At 38.7% G+C, this 15,152-nt stretch overlaps 1 protein-coding gene across 4 annotated transcripts in view; it reads right to left on the bottom strand.

Annotated features, from left to right (window-relative positions):
• tprg1 (tumor protein p63 regulated 1) overlaps positions 1-15,152 on the bottom strand; it is a 58,652-nt gene that overhangs the window by 27,089 nt on the left and 16,411 nt on the right. For 2 of the 4 annotated variants that reach the window (XM_044128820.1, XM_044128819.1), the window contains exons 2-5: positions 14,684-14,846; positions 4,698-4,853; positions 4,293-4,529; positions 1,523-1,614 (exon numbers count right to left, since the gene is read on the bottom strand). In XM_044128820.1, the coding sequence (XP_043984755.1) occupies positions 1,523-1,614; positions 4,293-4,529; positions 4,698-4,826 (458 nt within the window). In that variant the 5' untranslated portion in view covers positions 4,827-4,853; positions 14,684-14,846. Of the gene's footprint in view, positions 1-1,522; positions 1,615-4,292; positions 4,530-4,692; positions 4,854-14,672; positions 14,847-15,152 lie in introns of those variants that run through there. The other 2 variants (XM_044128818.1, XM_044128821.1) reach the window with 2 other exon arrangements.

The following is a 15,152-nucleotide window of genomic DNA, read 5'->3' as shown; positions in this document are numbered from 1 at the left end:
TTTCATATACAAAACTGAATTTTGTATATTATATTCTACCTCATAAAAAAAAAAAAAGATTTTATGAGGTAGGCCGCAGAAAGTAGAGCACATCGGTGAAGTGAATGAGAAGAGACGTGGCTTCTGTAATATTTTACAAAAACCAAAACAAAAGGGCAGTGTGGATTTCCCTACTATCTTTGCACAAGTAGAGATTAAACTTTTCCCATCATGCTTTGGGAAACATGTCAGAGTGTCTGTGATCGGTAATCTTAAGCCTTGACACAGATTCTCAATTTGATGCTTGTCTGGACTTTGACTGGGCCATTCTAACACACAGACATCCTTCATATAAACTATTCTATTGTAGCTGTAAGTGTTCATTTTTTTACTATTTAAGAGACTTAAGACAACACGTTGTGAATTTGTGCTAAACTAAGCGCATTTATTGCTAAATGTCTTTTAACGGTTACCAGAGACGAAATAAATTCAGGTTGTACCACTCTAACGCAGAATTTCTTTTTCTTATTTTCACCCTTATTGGATCCAAACTTCCAAGTTTCTCCATTTATTTATTTGTATACCTCAAATATTTGTTTTTTACATTAACCATGTTGTGCAGTTGTTTAATTCCTTTTTTAATTTTCAATATTCCAACATGTTAGGACTTTCAACCTGAACTTGTTCAAATTGTTGCAAACTATGTTTAGAAATACATCTCTCACATTATCTCACTGCCAAAACATAGAGATAGTAAACATGTTATATTGGTAAGAGACCAGGAGCAGTAAATGTAGCACCAATATATCTTTTATGGTTTTCTCACTTTTTCAGTGTAAAGTGTAAGATTTTAATTTTAACAATTTTTTTCACTCTCCCTTTTTTCTACTTAAAAAGAAATTACAAATGGGTGAAAATATTTTCAAAAACTTTATTTTGAGCGTACCTTCTGCCCGTTGACCTGGATCCAATATTAAACATCTTGTGTTTAAAACAAGATGGCGTACTAAAAATCACTGAAGCCCAAGTAGAGCATAGGTGTGGAAAAACAAAAAGAATTTTCATAAATAAAAATAAGATTAGTTGATCAGATCAATTTATCTTCCAGCCCTTGTTCACAATTTTCTTGATGACAGACATCCTTAGTTATTGACTTGAAAACAAAAGTAGAACCAAAACAGCTAAAAATTCACTTCTGATCCAGAAATACACCGTGCTGAATTATTCACAGCATCACGTTATAATTGCAATCATTTAAATACAGTGAAAGGTCAGACGAGCATGAAATATACATAATTCCGCCCATTCATAACTCAGATCCTTTGAAGGATTGATTGTAGCATTTATTCATGGACACTTTGTGTCGCAGTAAAAAGCACATTAAAATAAATGTATTCTTCGGTTTTTAGAGACGATCAGGATGATCAGGTCCCTATTCATCCACAATCACATCACAAGTTACATCACGTTCTCCACATGCTGACAGGACACACACACACGCACGCACACACACGCACACACACGCACAGCCCCGTGAACTCACTCTGCCATCAGCCAGGTGCCGTGAATGCTGCCGTCTTCCTCCTTGTTCACCAGAGCTTCGATGTCTTTGACGGCCTGATTGAGAGAGCCGGGCTGAGGAGACAAGAAAACAAGCCCGGGTGTCACGTTCTAGTGTTCCGCTGTGGCAGAGCGAGGCTTTAAGGGTTATCTTTGAGGCTGATGTGCAGCAGGGGGACTGAGGGAAATGTCAGCGTGGCTCTGCGTCAAAGACAACAACCAGAACAACAAGGGAGGTGGTGTGTGTGTGTGTGTGTGTTTGTGGGGAGATGGGGGGGGGGTAGTACCACAGTAAACAAAGATGTAAAGTGTAGGTGTTCGAGAACGACTGTAAAAAAAAAAAAAAAAAAAAGAATAAAGGGGGAAGCTGAACATGATCAAAATCTGAGTAACACAGACATCTGAAGACGATATGAAAACAATCCGGTACGCAATTCTGCACTCTACCCTCCAAACTGTCAGCCACGGGCTTTTTCCTTTTTCTATCCTTTCACTTTGTTTCATTATTTCAACTCCATGCTGGAGAACTTAAAACGATTAGGAGTTCACACTGAGGACTCCTGACAGTCTTACTGTAATCTTTGGCTGTGGCTGACTGCAGAGTTGGCCTGGCAGCCTGGGATGCTTTCCCAGTGCAAACACAACAGGCCTGCATCAAACAGCTTCTGAGATGGAAGTTTCAGTGCGCTGGCGAAAAAGAAAGAAAAGAAGAACGTGGATGAAACGGACTCAGAAGAGTGTGTGTGCATTAGAGACGGAATTGTTTGACAAGGAGAGATCCAGGAGGATTTAGAGCGTCGTATCAATCTCAGTGAAAGAGCATTCTCAACACGGGGTCATGAATCCGTCTACGCAGCCTTGAAGATTACCGTCTCTGACTGATGGACCTTGGCTGTACACTAATCATGAAGACGCGGGGAGGGAGAGGAGGTCATCTTTACTCAACAGAGAGCATTAACTCTTCCCAAAGTACTTCTACCTAAACGGGCATGTTTGATGAATCCGATACGACAGGTGTTCTTCACAGACAATTTGGCAGGGTGTTTTATCAGCCTGGCGGGCCACCAGGCTTTACTGGCGACTCCACCAGGCTAAAGATTGCGTGTTTATTTATTACAGGGGTTTTATACAGAAGTAACAGCAGCTGCATTTTTGTTGAAAATGTGCACAAATATTCTGCTTCCAATATTCTGCTGATGTTGCAGAAACACAATTTTGCAATTTCAAGTGTTTCTATGGAATAAGAAATTAAATTAAAATCACACATGACTAAGCTAGTTCACAAGATGAATCATTCGAAATAATGGCGGCGACGGATGTCAACAGTAACATGAGATATATTTAGAATTCACTCATGCCGCTTTCCGTCATTCTCAATCAGAGGAGATGTTGGCGTTTTATTCAGGTGTTGGAGCGACAGGCCTCTTATTTTTGTCAGCTGCTAAGTATGCAACATTTTTGGGAAACCGTAGTCTCTGATTTCACAGAAGAGCTATGAATTCCACATGTTGGAAAGACAACTTTTTATGAACAGTACGATGTTGTAAGAGCTCTGGTGGAGCCAGGTGCACATTGTCTGAAAAAATTTGCAAAAAATTAGAAACTATCCTCTTACCGCTTCTTCTTGTCTCCTTCATGGTTTGCGCTAGTGGTATCATCCAGCTATTGATCACATATAATACAAAAAAAAAAATGTTTCCACTGCACTTTGGCAAAACACACTTATCTCGATACGCCAGAAAATTAAAAATTAAAAATTAAAAAAACCCTCATCCCAAATTGGTATCCCACAGGGATGTGTGTTAAGTGCCCTGCTGGATGCTCTGATCAAACATGGCTGCAGAATAAACTTTAAATCAAACTACATCACAAGATTTGCAGGCCACCATCACCAGGCGACATCTTCCATCTTAACACCAGGGAAAGGTGACCCTCCATATTGCTATCAAATAATTTGCAGCCGTCAACAAGTCTTCCTCCAGAATATCTCTGTTTTCAGGGTCTTATCCGTCTTTACATCAAATCTGACCAGGTTCTCTGTTGGTCTATCAAATAAAACCCCAACAAAACACACTCAAGTCTGGCCCACAGACTGCCGACTGTACATTCATTGTATAAGCCTGTAGCTAAGGATTTGCACTCAAGTACATTTAACATATCATTTAAAGTAACATTTAGATTACTTTAGATAAGAATGAACTCTCAGAATTAGATTTGAAAAATATTCTACATATTGGATTTTAATAAGTTAAAGATTTCTTTTGCGTTATTGTTCATTTTATATTTATCAATGTTTCATTGTTGCTGAAGTTAAACATACTTTAGATTTAATAATATTTCAAAAATGTATATTTCTAGAATAAAGAAGAGAGTTGTTCAGAAACTTATGAAAGCTGAATTTGAGCCCCTTTGTTCTGATTGACTGACTCATGTATATTTAGTTTAGTCCACCTGGCTGATCAGCTCAATCTTATGCTGCATCTCAGATATTTTAGACATTAATAAACTTGTATGAGACAACAAAAGGTGGTTTTAAACCATTTGCATCCACAAATACGTCCATAAAGCAAAACTAAATCGAAGAAATTTCTTAAAATATGTCTGACGCCACAAAATTATGTCCCACAATAACATGAGTAATAAATCAAATTTAAATTATTAATCCTCGCACGCAAAGAAAAAGCTTCTAAAAGATAAAAAAAAAAAAAAAAAAAAAAAAAAAAAAAAAGTAAGGTGGAAATGGAGCCGTTTACCCTCAACACAAAGAACTTCCTCATTTTGAAGTGCTGCAGGCAGGATTCCGCAGAGAGGTTACCGAGCTGGGAGCGAACCGCCCCGAGATCCGTCTTCTGCTCCCCGGCGACCTCAGCCCGGCCAGCGGCCTCCTGAGAGTCCTCTGGTCCGCTGGAGGACGAGCTGAGCGGGCTCTGCTGCTTCTCTGTGGGAACTCCTTCCTCTTCGTTTGCCATTATGAACCTCGAAAACAAACTCTTGGAGGAGGAGAAACATAACCATAGAGAGCAGTTAGTTAGTGATTGAAGGAATGTGTGGTTTAATAACACGTTGCTCTCTGATTTTATCGCCACTGACGCAGTGGAGCTCCTCCGACAACAAACTTCGGTTTTTATTAGAAAGCGATAAGCTCTTACTCACCTCACCTGTCCTCTCGGGGGAAATGCGCTGAACGTTGGAAGCTGAATGGACAGACGAAAGCAGCAGGTGCACAACTTCCTTGTTCCGTATATGTGCAGCAAGTGTTGAGAGAAGAGGTAGTATGCAGCACCCATGAACTAGAACATTCTCCAAAATCGAATCTGAAAGCAAAAAAGGAAAAGAAAGTCTAAGATTTGATTTTCTCAGTGTGTGTGTGTGTGTGTGTGTGTGTTTTCATTTGTTTAAATCAGTGGTGTACACACTTTTCCCAGCGAGGACCAAAATCGGCAAGCTTTTGGCAGCCACAAAAGATGCCTTTTTCAAATAAGATAAATAAATAAAACACACTCTTTGTGCTTTTTTATTTTATATTCTCAATAGTAAACTAGAATTGGAAGATTTTATTGAAACCCACAAAATAGTTTTTTTCCCCCTCCTGTAAACATTCTAGATAAAAACACACAAAATATTAGGACAAGATCATTCATAGCTAACAACCAATGTTAAACTTAACAAAGATGGTTGCAAAGAATAACCCACTGCCTGTAGTACTACATGCAACATGTTTGAGTTAAAATGAATGCTTTTCGGTTTTTTCCTCTAATTATGCAAATAAATGTATCAGATAAAACCAAAGTTAGCAACCACATCACATCTCAGGACTTTTATTGACTTCGAACGTGACAGTATTTAATTACACAGTCAAAATCACATTTTCCGACATTTTTCTTTGGTTAAACTTATAAAAATGAAGAAATTCATAAACTAATGTGGTTAGATATATCAAATACATATAGTCTTCATATTTCTCAAACAGTAAACCCCAAAACTCCTACTTTGGTCAAAAAAGATAAAGTTGAAAATCTGCAGTATTTACGACAAAGAAAGTCTGATGTTCAAAAACTGTTGGCAACTGAGTCAATATCCTGGTTTGTTTAGCCACGCCAAGCCTCTGTTAACTGCATCAAATGCCAATATAATGTGGCTTAAAATGTCTTATATTCAGAGCATTTCAAACTAATTAGCATGATGAAAAATAAACATCAACCCAAGTCATATAGCAAAAGAAGGTATATTGTGAGTCCCCAAGGAAAGGAAATGTCTGCCGTGCCCACTTTGCATGTCACCATGCAAATTCTGATCCGAATGGGACTCGACTTCATGTTCCAGTACCTGCTACATGATGAGAAGTACATTATTGTATGCATTAAAGCAGTGGCTCCTAACCTCGTTCCATTGAGGACCTCTTCCACATCAACTGTTTTACACCTCCCCTCATAATGCCCACATCATGCAGACTGGTCCACACAAAAGAAAACCTTGTCAATTAATCATCCCTTTATCAGTAACATAACACCGTTTTCACCAAAAACTAAGGAACGCCTTGTTCTCTCATACATGTGTGCAGGGATCACATTTCAGGATTTGACAGCTTACAAAACACTTCCTGTTATTGTGACTGTTGGAGTGTTTGATTCACAATACTGTAGATGACGGCGAAGCTGAATCTGAATGAATTTGCTGCAAGAAATCTCTCTCTTAATAGAAAAGAAAGAGTTGATACAATTGACAGTGTAGAATAGAATAAAATGTTCTTCATTGTCCCACACTGAGGAAATTCAGTAGGTTCATACAAAAGATTTTAAAAAAATTATTACAAAATAAACATAATTAACAATAACAATAATATACTATAAGTGATTGCAACAAAAATACTGTGCAGCTGTCAGAAATAGAAATGGCGTATACTCCAAGGGATGTGTGAGTGACTTTTTTTTTTAATGTACATAATGTGCATGTGTATTGAACATTAAAAAGACAACATGTTTTGTCTTTTTAATGTTACTGTATATCAATGCAGTGCAGAAATACCATATGATACAATAAAAGTTTGCACTGTACTATTTGATTGGTCCTCTGTGTTTTTATTATAAATACGCGTAACAGATACAGTCTAACATTAACCTCCATCTATTACACTATGAAACAGTGCAGAAACATTTAAAAAATGCATTGCTTAAGCTTTACACAAATACACTACAACTGTTTCTAAACCTAATGGCAGATTTAGTTTGCTCTGACTTTTCTAGCTCAATTTTCCACTGTTTGCCTAAAACTGCAGTAATAAAGCTTTGAGTATCGAGCAGGACAGTGAAACAATCAGTGAGACGCCAACCAGAAATGAAAGCCAGTGAGAGTTTTCCCTCCCCCAGATCCTTGAAGGGCAGCAGTCAGACATGAGTTTCTGTGTGTTTTCTTGCACAGCCACTTGTTTCCAATGACAGCTCTATCAGAGTCTTGTTCAGAGTTTAAAGCCATTCCAGTCATTCTCTGCTTCTGCCAAAGCAAAGTAAGCATTTTTCCTGTTTCTTAAGGCATTCTTCCTTCACGGTTGCTTAGCTACTCCCACGGGCCGCAGCCTTAAATTGTCATTCTCCCAAATGCTGTTGATGGCTTGTAGCTTTTATTTCTTCTTTGTTTTTTTTCTGAAGTGATTGATATTTTGGTCGACTGTCAAGAAGTTATTTCTAGGGATTTTAAAGATGATTTCCTACAGCTATGGGCTCCTGACAAAGTGATCACAAAAAACCCCTGTAATCTCTTAATCACCTTTATTTGTAGTAGCTTAAAAACAATTTAAAGTGAAATAATAGCTTGCAAATATATACATATCTTTTATTTACAGTTTGTAAATAAAAAGCTTCTTCAAAATAAAGTAGAAAAACAAACTTGAAGGGAAATTGACATGAAAAGAAAGAATAATTATTATTTTTTTAATGACAGGAGATCCGACTGTAGACACGTTTATTACTGAATGCGACAGAGATAGGATTAGTACGGTGGCCCTGAAGCGCAAACCACACCCACAAATTAGTTAACACAACTACAAATTTAAGAACAACATCTAAAACAACACATGAAAATCAAGCACAGTTCTTTCGTAATTTGTAGCTGTGCTGAGCTAATGTTGTTGTGTTTTCTCATTTTGAAGTTAATGTTGTGTTTTTGAATTTGTAAGTGTGTGTTCAGTGATTTGTCGAAGCATTTTGCACTTCAGGGCCACCGTAGACTGGGACTCGGACACAGTGCAATTACGCCACAGTGACATAAACAGAAGAATTTCTCGTTAGGAGGTAGGACTACGACTTCAATCATCGACCATGAATACACACAGCTTTGTTATCTGTTATCCACACTCACTGGGCAAACTTGTTTTTCAAGAGGCCTGATATTCAGGCATGATGACAGACAACAGCGTCAGAGTTACGTCACCAGGAGCTGATGGACGGTCCTACAGTCAACCTCTACTCAACTATTTTTTTACAGTGAAGATATTTTACTCCACCAGTTCATCACGGCAAATGTGAGATTATTACAGTCATATCTAATAAGTTAGAATATGCTTCCCAGAGAGGCTCCTTTATCAGATAAAAAGTACCTTTTGAAAATTGACAACCTTTAAGCAGGAATTTTTAAACTTATTTTTCATAAAGACTACAGGTCTGATGTGATACTTTAAGTTTAAATATCATGCTTTTATTAGCTGTAAGCAGAAAATCATAGTTAACAGAAATAAGTTACTTCCAAACATCCATCTCTGTAATTAATCTACATAATGTATTTCAGTTAGTGATAAAGTTCCTGAAATAAGTGGACTTTTCAATAATACATATAATACATAAAAAATAATTGGTACTCACCTGAAATATGAGCTCCCCACATGATATATGATCAAGAAATTAACGGAAAATGGCAGGAATTTGTTAAACTACAGCATGACCACAAATAAATGTTACTTTAATTCAGTATGTGGAAAAAGGAGGGGAAAAAAATGAAGGTTAAGGGTTTTTAACTGCATGACATTACAGACGGAGTTATATTTCCTGTAAGATCTGTGTCTCTGAGTTAAATAAAATTACTTCAGTTTGTTTAATAATAAATTAACATTCAACATGTTAATTGGTGAACAAAACCTGGTTGGTGATCGAACTAAATATTACATAGTTTTTATGTATTTGTACCTAAAAACAAAGAGAGAAAAAACATTGCGGACTTTGATAAAATCCATTATACTCAGAACGACTAGAAACAATTTTATTATATTTCCAAAAAGATGAATCAAAGTAAAACTGAGGCTTGCAGATGACACTTGGGGGATTAGACATGACCTTTATGCAGCCATTTTCAATCCAATTTTGACATTTAGCTACATGCTTGAATTGTAACAGTTGCTTTAAATGAATTACTTCATACTAAACTTCATTTATTCAGTTTTGTCCAAATTAAAGTTCAAGAGTGCATACATTGGTCATGACATCATTCATGAACTGGCACGTAGATAAGCTCCACTTGGTGAAGGGGTGCTTGTACAGGATCCCAGCCGCCGGGCCGACCTGACTCCAGGCTTAGTCTGGATTGGAAGGGGCGCCTGCGGTGCTTTGCCTAAGGCACCTCTCTCTATCGTGCGAAAGTCAGCGGTCAGCGCTGCCTGCCTTGTGTTTCTCCTGAGGGCTAAGTGTCTTTCCAGTTTTACCCTTCTCATCACCTTAACTGATATATGCACACACACACACACACACACACACACACACATGCCCACACACCAGGGCAATGAAAATTGATATTTGTATGATGTTGTTGTCACCGTTGTTGCCCTCCACAACCCAAATGTGACAAGACGACCTTTAGCGGTTGGGTTTTTGTTCAGAGAGAAAGAGTCTTGAACCAGAGTCAGGTGGAGAACAGCAGCAGTTTATTTGTCACTCAGCATCAACACACCTTCCTTCACAGCTGAAACTGCAGTCTTAAATAGTCCCAGCTGTGACGGACCAAACCATATTAAATTCACAGGGGAATTACTTCATCAATCTCCACCTATTTACATAAAATACATTTTATTAAATATAATACTTCTATTTACTTTTTATAAATATTTTCCATTACACCTTAAATAAACACCATAAAACCCATAAACAATTCCCCCCCTAGTCCTTTCAATGGCCTCTCCCAAAGCTATATATGGCGTCTGGACCCCTGGGGTAGAATTTGTCCAAACACCCTGGAGAGGACACAGAAAAGACAGGTGAGTCACTTTACCACAGCACTCCACACTCAACAGATTATGCACACCTTTGCTTAGTTTTTCCTCACCATTAGCTCATTGCTCTGAGTAACAATTGTGCTCCTCCACAGGCAACAGCAACCAACCTCACTCATCAATGAGGAGCAGCTGTGCAGAGCCCAGAACAAAGGCTACATACCAATTGCTAAAATGTTCAATAAATATAATTAAAACTTCTTGTGTGCAAATTTCTGCTTAAAGTGCAAATGCTAATTAAAGTGTTTGTTGTTAATACAGTGCAAAAATACCTTTTTAAGTGCCATACAGTGATATATATAAAATAGTCCCAGTAATGAAGATCTCTTCATTACACCAAACCTCCAACTTCCTCCGGTCTACTTGGATGCTAGAATTTAAGCTGTCTTTGTCATCTCATAAGGATAAACTTCAGATTCGCCTCTTCAGAGAGCAAAACCAGGTTGACACTACTACTTTGATATATAATACTAATATTACTTCAGTGGGCCTCAAGGAAAAGTTTTTCTTTTTTTTTTCCCCCACCAGGGGGTCTTTTTGTGGGCTCTAGTGTCCCTTATATGACAGTAGGCTGACAGGAAAGGGGGAGGTAGAGGGGGTAAGACATGAAACAAACGTCAGCCGGGAATCGAACCCGCGACCGCCGCGTCGAGGACTGAAGGCCTCCAAATGTGGGTCGCGCTATTCCCTACGCCACCACAGCACGCCCCAGGAAAAGTCCATTTGAACAAGAATGCTCTCCACAGCATTTTAAACGAGTCCAGACTCTTCAGAAAACGTCCAAACTTGAGTTTTATACCCGGTCCTTGGGACTACAAGTAGATTATGAGTAGAAACTTTAACTATTTATTTTTATAGGAGGTGAAGTTAAAGTCAAATTATATGACAAACAGGTAATCAGTGCAAAGACAATACAATAGGAGAGACGTGAGCTCCTCTGTTACAGATAGGAGTTTTGAACCAACTGGTAAAGTACTTTTTGTTGATACATTTTTTAAAGTGTGTTACAATAGTCTTAATAAGAAGGAATGAAACCAAAATTATATCAAGTTATTGTATTGACACTAACCAACTTGGCGAGTTGAGTACTTTCCAGTTGAAAGTCGGAAAACAAGTGGGATTTGCTAGCTGTTGCGATGCTAACTGGAGCTAACTAAATAAGCAAGGATCCGTTTCTCTTCCTCTGACGAAATCACACGCTTAAGAAACAGGCTCACAAACAAAGATTTTACATTACAGTTTGCTACTAGTTTGAAATGGAAATTGATATACAAAACAGAAAATAAAATCTTTTCATACAACACGTACTAGGTTTTATATGTGCAGAAGCCATGTTCAAATTTAACTCGGAGTTAGCCTTGAGATTTTTCACTTTCCTAGTTCAATTCCCAGCTTCGGGCTTCAGGACGCATCGATTTTTAAAAAATAAAAATATAATAATATATTTAAAAAAATTAATTACACCAGAGGCATTAATAATTCACTAAAACAGGATAGCACCATGCAGTACCCTGAAAATTGAAGTCAGGATAAATTCGGGCTCCTGAACCGCAGTGAATCATGTCACTTGATGCAGGAAATGCATTATGGGATGTCTGCCTAAGTACGTTTCTGTAAGCGATTCAACTTACAAAACACTTTGCCCTATGATGCCCTATGATGCATCCAGTGTTGGCATAGTTACTTTGAAAAAGTAACTTTAATCAGACTACTGATTACTCCTTGAAAAAGTAACTTAGTTAGATTACTGACTACTTGATTTGGAAAGTAACTAAGTTACATTAAAAGTAACTTTTTAGTTACTTTCAGCAGCTGCTAACAACAACGCTCCGCCTCCTGTGAAAATCCCATTGATCTTTGCCAATATTTAATTGTCAGCTATTTTATAATGGTAACATCAACAATGTGTCTCCACTGATAAGGTTGAACTGAAGAGGAGATTGTAGAAAAAACAGTACAAAAAAATAAAAAACGTGAGTAATTTGTGTGATCCTCTGTTGTCTGGAAAACTCCAAGAAGGATTTTAAAGCCCCCCCTCCCCCCAGGTTCTGTGTTACGGCCCTGCGTTTGGTGTCACAGCGCACAGAGCTCCTCCTGCAGCTCCACAGCTCAGATGGCTGCACAGATTTGTGACATTTATCTTAATATTAATAATTATAATGGCGTTAAATTGCCATTATAATTATTGGCAACTACGGACACGTTCATTCGTGGCTGTTTTCACGTTTATTGCGCTGCTTAAATTGGTCTCGATGTTTGCAGTTTTCTGGAGCGCAACGTGAAACTCGACGTCATTCAGAGATAATATATTAACTTGACATTAACAAAGACACAGCGGGACGGATCATCCTGGAAATGATGGACAAGAAGAGACTGAGTAAAACTACCTTAATGACGGACAAATTCTGGGATTTATTATGAGTCTCTGCTTATTTCCAACCCCAAATGAGCAACTTCACGTTCAAAAACGAGCCAAAAAAGGCGCAACCCGCCACTCATTAAATTTTCAAGCGACTTTAAAAAAATGAAGCCCAAAGCCGTTTATAATAATCGGACTTGGCGACAGAAACTCAAAATAGTTCCAGTTTTTCCACCAACAAAATGCGCATCTCCCTCCATTGTTTACATTTCTGTCGCATAGAGACGTCGGTCACTCGACAAGACACGTAGAGGAAATACAATTAAATAACAAAAGAAGATAGTAACGCACAGTGATTTTGATAAGTAACTGTAGTCTGACTACTCGATTTGAAATAGCAACGCGTTAGATTACTCGTTACTGAAAAAAGTGGTCCGACGTCAGTAACGCGTTACAAATTAACGCGTTACTGACATCACTGGATGCATCACATCATACAGAGGAGTGGAGATAAGAGAAATCTGCATCCTTGTATCTAGGCCAAGTAATCAGCCCTGCTTTTTTATTTTTTGAAGTGTTCAGTGTTGCCAAGCCATAAGCATTTCAGTTGGCTGTGCACTAAAACATCTCCTTCAGTTTCTGACTCAACCCCTCCACGCAGCTTTTCAGGGTTCTCCAAAGACGCACGTCTACACCGACGGTGGATCTGAACATGAATTAATCATCGAATCAACAAGACATAGCTTAATTCTGGAGGATGCTGTAGGTGAAACAGAACGGTATGTAGAGCACGTTAATCGCAGGGTGAGTCGTGCGGCGCGTGTTTCGCTCAGGAGATAAGTGCAGTTAATGTTCACCTGCAACTTACCATCATGTTGCAGCCTCTGAATCCGGGCTCCTATGGCTTCCTGTCTAATTGCTGTCAAATGAGCACGTTGAGAACTAAGACAGCTGTTACAGATGTTTGCATGCACAAGCAGAGATCTGCAAAACAGATCTCTAGAAAGATCTGTTTTGCAAGGTAACTAATGCTCACTAATTAATTAGCTTAATAAGAGTGATGTTTGGCGTTTCTCTGGCCCTACAGGCCATATATGCCACGACTGTTTGTGCTTGTTGCAATGGATCATATCTAAAAACTGTCTGATCTGTCTTGTAGAGAACAGATTGTTCAGAACAGAAAGAACAACAGAAAGAAAAGAGATGGTTTTAGATCGAAACACAGGGTTTTGACGTACATGTCAACCAAGCTGTAACGTTGTAACCAATGGAAAAATTCAACTGCAGTAGCCACCATTCAACCCAAAGAGGGCAGTAATGAGGCGGTTTAAGGGCAAATATTGCAAAATTTACACAAAATGTCACAATTTGAGCTTAAACATAGAGCTAGCCCCCCTAATTCCCAATTTATGTGCAAATATATATATTTCAGGTTTAATTACTCTTTAAGGTTCAATCAGGATGATCTTAAAGAGGAGACGGCTCCCTGAGACAGATGCCAGATCCTTTTGCTCAGGACCTTATCGCTCCATGTTTCTTTCCTCCCACAGCTCTGACTCTAACATCCCTCGTCCTCTTAGCCTGAAACAGGATCCACTAAAATACATCTTACATTCATTAGTACCCTTTTGTTTTTCAGTCATGTTGTTTCTGTTATATAGACAGATGTTGTCGCCGTTATCTTTTTTTTCTCTCTGTAGGTGTAGAAGCAGACTTGCATGATGTACTTGATATTTTCTTTAACTTTCTTTTCCTTTTAACTCTTTCCTCAAAATGGAGGGGAATTGTACTATAACTATTAACATCTACCAATGAGATTGAGTAAATTGTGGGCTTTTCTTTTGCGCCTTTTCACATACCCCATTATATTTGACCAGTAGACTAAGTATTGACAGAAGTAAAACCAAAATAAATACTTTCTTCACATTAATTGACCTGTTTGCTCTTCTTTGTTGCGTGATTATAAGACAGTGTTCTTTAAGACATTACCAACTTAGAGGTAGTAATAAAGGCAGACAAACATGTCTTAAAGACACCCCTTTTCATTTTCATATCCTATGTCATGAACACATGGATACGTGTTTTAACGTGCATGAAATATCACAGAGAATTAGCAGCTGTAGCATAAACCTCTGTGATCCCGGCCCTGGTCTCTGTATGAGCTGAGGCAGAGCAACAGCTTCTTTTTCCCCTCCGAGGATGGCTGAGACCTTACTGAAGCCGATGGGCCATGAGGGGTTCATTAACTCAGCAGAAGCTCGACGAGCTGAAAAATGCCCAAACCTTCAGTGTTTTTTGGTCTAGTAAAAGCTCTGCAGAAAACTACAGTGTCATTCAGCGACGGACGGATTATTTTTAAGGAAAATTCTGTACACGTTTCTGTTCAGACATAGCTGTCCCAAAACGTCTCCAGTTCTTTGAATTCTTACTGAACTCCACACTGACAGTAAAGTGCGTGCCTGGACTACCGTACGCCGACCTGAGCCTGCAGACATGTGGCGTGGGAGAGCTGCTCACACTGACCTCGAGCTCACCGTTCTGTACGTCGCCATGGGGATCCACTTCCAGCGCACGACGGAGAAACAGCTTCACTTGACCTTGTTGGGTGAGACCGAGGGCTGACCTGTTGGAGTCGGTTTGTTAGGACGTCTCAGGTCAGCGACTGAGAGAGTCAGGAGAATCGGTCCAGTTCGGTGCCTGGAAAGCCAGAAATCAGAGCGTTAACTGGCTGTTAGCTTTTCCAAAGATGAAAGGTGAAAACCTCTGACCTCCTCTGTCAAGAACAAAGGGAAAGTGGTTTGTATTTGGAGTTATGAGGTGCCATGTAAAACTACAGAGGTAGGAGTTGGAAATGCAAGAAAGACATTTTGTCTTTAAAACAGTATTTTTGAAAAGTTGGTCAAAGGATAAGGCGAATGTGTTTTGCTATAGTTCAAAACTAGGCCTAATATTTGTCTGTGCTGATCCACTGCATTACTTTTAGCTGATCTAGATGGATAAAGT

This window comes from Gambusia affinis, linkage group LG10 (genome assembly GCF_019740435.1).
Source record: "Gambusia affinis linkage group LG10, SWU_Gaff_1.0, whole genome shotgun sequence".
NCBI classification, from domain to species: Eukaryota; Metazoa; Chordata; class Actinopteri; order Cyprinodontiformes; family Poeciliidae; genus Gambusia; species Gambusia affinis.
This window is presented reverse-complemented; position numbering and strand designations above follow the sequence as displayed.